Source organism: Saccoglossus kowalevskii, chromosome 4 (genome assembly GCF_978046115.1).
Source record: "Saccoglossus kowalevskii chromosome 4, keSacKowa6.1, whole genome shotgun sequence".
Taxonomy (NCBI): domain Eukaryota; kingdom Metazoa; phylum Hemichordata; class Enteropneusta; family Harrimaniidae; genus Saccoglossus; species Saccoglossus kowalevskii.
Window position 1 is genome coordinate 7,970,510 of NC_140644.1, and position 9,835 is coordinate 7,980,344.

A 9,835-nucleotide genomic window follows, 5' to 3' on the forward strand; every position below is an offset into this window, starting at 1 on the left:
ATGTATTTCGGGGAAACCGGGCTCTACTCAGTCAACAATACTGAAAGAAAGCGTGGAAATACTACTCGAAAAAAAGGTAATTCAGCGGGTACAAAACCCGAAAAATTCTTTCATCTCGAGGTTATTTCCCGTCAAGAAATCCAACGGTGGGTACAGGCTGGTGCTGGATTTAAAGGAGTTGAACAAATTTGTGAAGAAAGAAACGTTCAAAATGTTAACTCCGGCACTAGTGAGAGCGTCAATTCAAAAAGGGGACTGGATGACGTCCCTCGACTTGACTGACGCTTACCTGCACATACCAATACACACAGAAAGCAGGCGCTTGTTACGATTCGTGGTGAACGGTGTAACGTATCAGTACACCGTCCTACCTTTCGGCCTGACGTCAGACCCACTTCTGTTTACAAAAGTTCTACGCACAGTGGTGGCGTTACTGCACAAGAACGCAGCAGACGTCAACCCCTACTTAGACGACTGGCTGATAAAAAGTCAAAATCGGAACCTGATTTGTCAATCAACCGAGCGGACTGTCAGTCTACTGCTAAAGCTAGGTTTTCTGATAAATATGGAAAAATCAGAATTAATACCGACGCAGAAAATAGTCTTTCTGGGCATGGAACTGGATGCGGAAAAAGGCATGATCCGACCAGTCCAGCACAGAATCGACAATGTACAAAAAATGATACAATCATTTCTAAAACAAAAACAAGCCGCACTACGCCAGGTAATGCGACTAGTGGGGATGTTAACTTCGATGAGGGGCTTAGTACCGAGAGCGGCGCTACAGTCCAGACCGATCCAACGCCTAGTGTTAGACGCACAGTTAAAAATGCGACTATCAAAGGACGGGATAAAATACGAAAAACCGGTACTGTTCACACCGGCCTTTCTGGAATCACTTCCGTGGTGGGGCAACCTCAAGAACCTCACGGCGGGAATTCCCATGGACAAGGCGAAACCGACAGTAACGTTGGTGACGGACGCATCCATGACGGGCTGGGGAGGGCACTGCATGGACGGGATTGCACACGGTCAGTGGAACGAAAAACAAAGGAAATTTCGCATAAACCGACTGGAAATGCTAGCGGTGCAGTTCTCCCTGCAATCCTTCAAAAAAGCGGTAAAAAACCGGGCCGTGTTAATAAGATCCGACAATCAGACTGTAGTAGCTTACCTCAACAAGGAAGGGGGAACGAAATCACAGTCGTTAAACGACCATGCTGTAGCAGTGCTAAAGTGGTGTGCACAAAACAAAGTCGAGCTGATGTGCAAACATATACCGGGAGTCCAAAACGGTGTAGCGGACTCGCTATCCCGGGGGAAACCCTACGACGACACAGAATGGGAGCTGTCACAGACGGCAGTAAACCTAGTGTTCGACATGTGGGGGGGAACCCCAGGTAGATCTGTTTGCAACACCGGAAAACAAAAAACGTCGCGTTTTTGTGACGCGTTATCCGGACAAACAGTCACTGACGTGGGACGCACTTCAGATGGAGTGGGGCGGAATGTTCAGTTACGCATTCCCACCATTTCCATTGATCCACCGAACGTTACAAAAACTGGAACAATCGGAGAACTCGCACATGATTCTAGTGGCACCGAACTGGCCGTCTCAGACTTGGTTTCCGTTACTGCTGTCTCTGCTAACGGACCATCCGAGAAGCCTGCCACAAGAAATCACGTTGACACAACCCGGCGGTTATACACCAACCAACCCGGAGCTGTACCAACTTCACGTGTGGAAACTATCCAGCAATTTAGAATTGCGCAAGGGTTTTCAAGCCAAGTGTCGCAAACAACGACGGCCGGGCTTAGGGATTCCTCAAATGGATTGTATCAATACCACTGATAGCGGAGTTTTTTTCTTATTTGATCAACGAAAAAAAGTTGAAACCGGGGACAGTAGAAAACTATAAATCGGCGATCAACTCTGTACTCAAACTAAGCCTAGGCAAAAACATTTCGGATGACCCGACAATCTCCGATCTGTTCAAGGGCTTTATTACACAGTCGGGCCCCATTGAGAGGTACAAAGCACCTGCATGGAGCTTGTCAGTAGTCCTTGAAGCGCTACGACAATTCCCATACGAACCGAAGGAATTGGCGTCACTACAGGACTGGACGAAAAAGACTGTTTTTCTACTAGCACTCGCTTCAGTGAGGCGAGTTAGCGAAATACGCGCTCTGTCATTTGAAGACAATTTTACGGTGTTTTATCCTGATAAAGCGATTTTAATGACATCAGTAAAATTCAGAGGAAAAAATCAGAAACTGCACGAGACGGCGACTCCGATCGTTATCCCGGCACTGAGCAATATTTCCAATGAAAAACAAGACAGAATTCTTTGTCCGGTACGTGCGCTAGCTTATTATAAGAAATGTACTTCCGGGGTCAGAAGGGGTCAAAAGTCGATGTTCGTTTGTTACCAAAAAGGTAAACAAAGCTCAGCGGCGTCGAAATTCACGTTAGCGAGATGGGTAAAAGAGACAGTTTACCACGCTTATAGTGATAAGTATTTGAGCACAGAGGCAGGCAAAGTCACTGCCAAGATGCATGACTTAAGAGGCATAGGTAATACACTGGCATTTGCTAGCGGAGCTTCTTTAGCCCAGGTGCTAGCAGCCGGGTCCTGGAAAACTAGCAACACTTTTCTCTCTTATTACCTGAAAGACCTAGCGGCCGAGTCACAGGGCCTACACTCGTTAGGCTACCTAGTGACAGGCCAAGTTGTAACGAAACAATAGGGCATGTAACTTCCCGCAACTGCAAGAATTATTCAGTTAGCGGGAGTTATACAGTTAGGGGGATGGAATTTTTTCAATTCCATAATCAGGTGGGGTAGTATTTATCTGCCAAGAGATATTCTCTGGTAATCTGTCCCATTTGTTTATGAAATTAAAATTTCATTAACCAAAGGGGTTAGTATGCAATACTCTGTAATAAACTTTTAAAACTAGCGCCGAAGGCGCATATTAGTTTTTATGTTTATATAAGAGATTGCATACTTACCTTCCCACCCAAAACCACCCCAGATAAATAGCTACGAATCAATATCGTGGTCAAAAAGATCTGGAAGTATGCAAATCAGATGACAGGGGAAGGACGCCCCCTACGGGAGCTATCCACTGTTATTTCGATTTTATTTAACCAGTATTATATGATAATTGGCAATTATCCCATTTGTTTATGAAATTAAAATTTCATTAACCAAAGGTAAGTATGCAATCTCTTATATAAACATAAAAACTAATATGCGCCTTTGGCGCTAGTTTTAAAAAATTTTATATATTCGTTTTACATTAGGTTATAGATATATAGATGTATTCAAAATGGTCGACTGGTGGCCATTTTGTTTTAATTAATGCTGTTCCAGAGCAATATTTCTCAATATGGACAAGTACTAGTTTGAGGATCAGATACAAGATGTCAATCAATTTAATGTTAAAAAGCATCATCTTCTGGATCCATACTTCTGACATGTTTTTTGTTCCAACTATATTACTATAAACAAAACTATACTTTTTAAATTTGATAACTAACTGGGACTGTGCCATGCATGGCTTGTTAATGTGTGAATTAGTAACAGACATTGAATAATAAATGCTTTGTTCTTATTTGTTAAGATTCTGTTTTAAATTTATTGACCAACACGTATAAATGGAAGGTCGAAGTTGAAATAATTTGTCTGCAAGAAAAACATGAATAAAAAATGCGTGAATTTGACTAAATTTGCTTTCATGTCCTACAGTATTTTGATAAGTTTAAATAATTCTTGAAATACATACAATGTAGATAAAACAATAAATGATGAACAATTATTGAATATGTATGCAATGAAAATCATCATGTTGATCACCCTATGAAATCATGAATCATGAATATTTTTGCTATAATGTTACAGTGTTCTCCCCAGGAATTTAAACCACTGTGGCGGACTAATTTGCATATGATTTGCATATCATTTACATAATAATAGAGATTGACCAAAGCACATTTACACCCACATACAAACAACATATATTTTCAAAAACAATGTGGCACATATTTATTTGCTTCATACAGTGTTATAAACACTATTCTTTTGGGATATTAATGAGCTCAGTCACAGTGCAAATATTTACGTTTCACAATTTAGAAGAGTTTGAATTTAAAAATGAAAAATTGTCGAATCGAAATGCAAATGCTGCAGACTATTAAAAACAAACAAACAAATTGTAAAAGGTTAAATGAAACGCATTTGAAACGTTTCAGCCAGGAACATGTTCTCGAATTCCATGATCTTGTTTACTACAAAAACATTCTCCTTCAAAAAATTGTTCATTATTCGTACCATCAGCTTCTACAACGTTTACATTTACAGTAATGAACGAACAAATAAAACTTCCAAACGATCATCAAAGTTACGACGTGACTTAACTTACTTTGCGATGTTATACACCGGTTATACCAATAATTCCTCTTACACAGTCATGCCATGCAAAAAAAATGTTATATATTTTTTTTATATGAAATAAACGTAAAATTTGAGCGATTATTTTTGATCACTCGATCGCTTCGGTGAAAAACACCGACCGCCATGATAGTTGTGACGTATTAGTTGACCGGCATGTGTCCTTTAACTCGATGGGTCAAAAGCGCCATTAACCAATCAGAATACCGCATGGTAATGCCGGCAGAACCCGAAGTTTTCCGAATGGCAGTGATCATAAAAATTACATTGCGGAAGTAAAGCGATGTCCTAGCACGATGTGTTGGTATGGATTTCAGATGAAAACTGCATGATGGTTTTCGAAATAGGTGATGAGCAATTTTTAAAAGGTAAAAGAAGTCTTGAAAGAAGAATTTTTACATGATTCACGATGATAAAAGTTCAAATGTATTTTACCCAATCACGCATTAAACACGTTTTTTTCTTGAGTAGCGTAAACTGATCGTGAACTCCGCTTTGCCCATGTTATATCGGGGTGGAAGTGATTTTGAAAAATGTTAGCTTTCAATCTAAAGACTGCGTCTATCGTCAGAAAGTATTTACTTACGAACAAAGAAGTGCTAATTTTACAAAATTAACTTGTATTGTTTATAAGCCATTACCACATCGTGCGACTACGTCTATTGTTTACAAATTATAATCCACGACTGGCAGGATGCGTGTCGGTCGCTACGTCGGACAATAGTCCTGGTCAGAAGCGTGGCAAGATCCCTGATAGCTACGTATTTCTTTCTATATTTCGTAATACAGTTCACAGGATGAACAATGAAAAAAGCACTGTGGCGGTCTAACTAATCACCGTGGCGGCTTGGGACCACAGTGGCGGGCAGGCAAAGCAGCGTGCTGGCCCCGCAAAGCAGCGTGGCGGCCCCGCACACAAATTGAATTCTGGGGAGAACACTGATGTAGCCAATTCAAAATGTTTGCTTTATTCCCAGTTCAGACAGTCAGAAAACTGGGACTAGTGTTTTGACCTTTGTTCAACAGTTCGTTTATCCATGTGTGCGTCTCCGCCTTTGTCTTACGAATGCCTTGTTCATACTTTTCAAATACGTCACATATTACAAGATACGTATGCAAGTCAATTCAATCTCGGTCATTCATGGATGGGTTTTGTTCAAACTTAGTACAAAAATCAAACTGTACATTTGAAAATTCAATTCTCAAGGTGGCTGAATAGTGGCCATTTTAATGTTAAAAATAAAAAATCTGCCATTCTGGAACCAGATGTTAGTCATGTAAGGATGTTTCGTTCAAACATAGGTCAATATGGAAGCCTGATGAACATCAAATTGGCAGACTAATGCTATTACTTTTATTATTACTGTGAACAGGGAAACAACTGACTGAGAGTGGTTTTTATTACGCCCGGAGTAACAGTATTGTAATTTGCATAATATAACATCACTTAATACTTTTGTATTTTTCAGGTGCCCAGGGGAAATATGTATATTCTAATTCGGATAGCGTTATAGATTTGATAACTCAGCTTGGTGATAACCTTGAAGATAGAAATTTACAGGTACTTGTACTCTCTTCCCCTTACCAACTATGTTACCCAAGTTGTCTTTCCACAATCAGAAGCACATGTCTAATTGAAGCACACATAAACCAAAAATTGCATCTATTGAACACTCTGAATACTCAATCGTGAATATTTCGACATGTTTTTAGAGTACAAAATTGGGGTGTATTTTCAAACGGACGAATTTTTCAGAATAGAAATCAACAAATGAAAAAATGGGGATGATAGAGAGTGTGCTTCCCTTATTTGAGGGACCAGATTCTGCCGTATATTCGCCCTGGTCTGTTAAACGGCAGTTTGGATTAAAAAAAATTAAATGGGATTTAAAAAAAAAAATAAAGGTATATATTGTCGTAATTTTTCGGACTTTTCAATCATTCGTGATGCCTAAAAGGTTTTACCATAATCATTGACGCCTATTCAAGAGTATTGATTTTATTGCGACTAGCGTGGATGGGTAAACATTGTTTCGACAGTAAACAATGTTAAATTATTCTTCAAATGCTCAGTTTATTATTTGAAAACTAATTTTTTTATTTAAAAAAAAAGTCGTGCTGTTTTCCCATCAAAATCCAAGCCAAAAGATTGGACTACAACATCAGCATTGAACATGGTGCGTTCAATAACATTAACATATTTAAATGAGCTATGGTAATTTGAACACGTTGACATCATCCAGCTTTTTGATTGGTTAATTAGCGATTTGACCTATTTGACCTAAGAGAAAGAACACAGCGGATATCCTACAGCATTGAGCGTTTATATGCGATCGAAATTGTTTGCTTACAATGAAACTAAGTTGAATTTTATTTGCATTTCATAACAATTCAATGAATTTATTTTTTTGTACATTAATATAATCACTCGTGAGTAATAATCAACAATTGTGAAACACAGCATGACCAGATTTCGCAACCATAATCATTTGCCGCTACGCAATTAAGTTGTGTTCGTTTTTATTTGAAACTTCGTTTAGAATATATTTTCGTTACCAATAAAATAAAATCTCTCAGTCAATCAGAAACTATATTCACGCTATCGGGGAAAGTCCCCTTTGTACACTCACATCGATTTTTTTTTCTGTTTGAGTGAAGACCAAAACTGGTCACAATTTTCGAATAAGAATAAGTCGTCAATTTTTACTGAATTTGAAAAATATAATTGAAACCTGACAAATAATTAGGCAACCGAATTTTTACGGTAACTTTTTATTATAGACACACCCATCATTTATGCAAATGCATTAGTATTCATATGATTTAATTAGTTCCTTCCACTGACTGAACATGTTTATGTCCCAATTGTTTCTAACTAGGTACATAGTTGATACATGATAAATTTTGCTGCCATATTTTTCTATCAGATTTAAAATGGCAGCATATTTGACCACAAATATCTTTTTTTTGTTAGTTCATTATCTCCAAATTGTGCAGATCGATTCAGTTCAAACTTAGTAGATTGGTAGCAACTGTTGGCACATCTATTATTACAGGCTTTGACAAATTGTTAACTTTTGTTTCTTTGTTTTTTTTTACAGAATTGTACAGAAGTATTAAATTTATTATGTGATTTTTTCAAATGTGAATCTGCAGCTGAAGAGTACCAGCGTAAATGTCATGAATTGTTTCCTTTTGCTGCCCAATTTGCTGCTCCTCAAGAAGAAGATGATCATCCCGAAGAATCTAAAATCACAACCAAACAAGCTAATTCTATACCATCATAGTGATATACAAGCAGGTGTAACCAGTGATAACTGGTTTTAACTAGAACAAAACTAATTTCTCCATTCTGGCAGTATTTTATGTGCTTCTCTTTTTATATCAGTCCTACGAGTTCAAAACTTTGGAAATACTCTATCCAGTGCAGTGTTGAAACAGCTTTGCTTATTGGCGAGGAATTGATAACTTGTCTGCGCAGCTTTGTTACCAATGAATGAGCAACATAAAAAAGTGCTGGTACTTGATGGCCTGATTTGAATTCTTTTCATTACTCTGAACAATTATGCAAAAGTCAGTAGGAATGGTTGAATGCAAGTTGTCCATTATAGAATGATTACTTTTTTAGTACGATGACATAGCGTTCCTTGAAAACTGCATGTTGGGAACAAATGTTTACTATTTGGCAGTTAATTTTCCATAAAATCAGTGTCTGTTGTATTTCTTACTAATATAAGCGTGATCGTAATATCAATTTAAAGTACACTGTAGCCTCATTATAACAAACTCTTTGGAGGACATACAGTTAGTTTGCTATAGTGAAATGTTCACTATAATGAAGCACATAATACATTGGGTTTGCTATAGTGAAATGTTCACCTATAATGAAGCAAATAATACATTGGGTTTGTTATAGTGAAATGTTCACCTATAATGAAGCAAATAATACATTGGGTTTGTTATAGTGAAATGTTCACTATAATGAAGCACATAATACATTGGGTTTGTTGTGAGCAGGAGACATGCTATGTGTTCATTATATTGAGGTTACAGTGTATGCATTACCAAAACTTGTTTTTTTTCTGTGACTCCAAATTGTTGCAATGCTAAACACTGCTTACTTTGATACAATTTCAAGACAGGAAGTCCGTTAAAAAAGCATTCAATTTTGTACATAATCCTGCTCAATTTAAATTTATGATTGAGTCCCAATTATTCTTGCAAGTGGGAAAAATGAAAAGTGATCCGGCAACTACATTGGGTGTCTCCTGCATTGGGCTCAGGTATCCATTGAGGGCAGTTTACAAATAATAGATTAAGGCTGATGAGTTTTGACTGAAATTAATCAAGAGACATTCTGTGAATTAATAAGTGCACTGCTACTATTAATGATTCATGGAGTGCTTTGTTCCTACATCACTCCCAGCCTCCACCCTTGTTGCATTTATTAAAAAGCCTTGTGTTAATTAATTTGTTGGATATTTAGATCCATTTCTTGTACATTAATTTTTGCTTAATTTCTTTCTACTATGTAAATAGATTTGTACAATATACCTCAATTAAGACATTGTAGCTATTTCGTAAAGTTCATTCAGCAGAATATTTTACATTGAGAGACTGTCGTCTTCCACTCTGATGTCTCTAAATCACAGTTCACTCAGCTTGCTGATATTTTTGCTTAGATATGTCAACCATGCTGCATTAAGATGCTTGATCCAGCATTGTCAGTCTTCAGCTGGTAGTCATTTAAACATTCATAACATGTAATTTCTTGGAATTTGTATGTTTTGTCAGTTGGTCAACTCTGCCCATATTGATCCAAGACTTTAATGCAAGTATTCAACATAACTTTAGTGGGATGATTCATTAACGAGCAGAACTCACTAACATGAAATTGTGTCGATTGTGTAATGCCAGGTTCTACCGGTATCTTTTTTTTGTCTAACTAGGGAGTTTATTTATTAGTATGCAAATTGAACACCTTAGTTAAACTTAGTTAAATTAATGCTGAATGGTTTGTTTGGTTTCTGTGTTTTTATTTTAGATCAGTTTGTAAGTTGTAAGGTGAAAAATAAATGGCGTATATCGCTGTAATCCCAGTGTACAGTTTGTATATAGCTAAATAATCTCCCACGAGTTTCTGATGAGGACGCTATTCTAGGTTTTATACTTTGTTCATCACCTCTGTAAAAACAATGTATTCATTTTGTTTTTAGATTGTTAGTCAATTTTTACAGTACGTTTCTGTAAAAGCTCAGAAAAATAAACCATTTTTGTACAGAAAAATAGCATTTGGTGTTGGTATGTGGTAACTTAGAATTTAATAGTTAACAATCTTGACGCCTTGATTATGGGGGGCACAAGAAGCCTTCGCTTGAAGA

The 9,835-nt window shown here is 37.5% G+C and overlaps 1 protein-coding gene across 1 annotated transcript in view; it reads left to right on the plus strand.

Moving 5' to 3' along the window:
* LOC100367598 (N-alpha-acetyltransferase 15, NatA auxiliary subunit) overlaps nt 1-9,548 on the plus strand; it is a 32,690-nt gene extending 23,142 nt beyond the window's left edge. The window contains exons 17-18 of the mRNA XM_002740705.4: nt 5,924-6,015; nt 7,556-9,548. Coding sequence (XP_002740751.1) covers nt 5,924-6,015; nt 7,556-7,741 — 278 coding nt within the window. The 3' untranslated portion in view covers nt 7,742-9,548. The remainder of the gene's footprint in view (nt 1-5,923; nt 6,016-7,555) is intronic.
* Nucleotides 9,549-9,835: the final 287 nt, after the last annotated feature.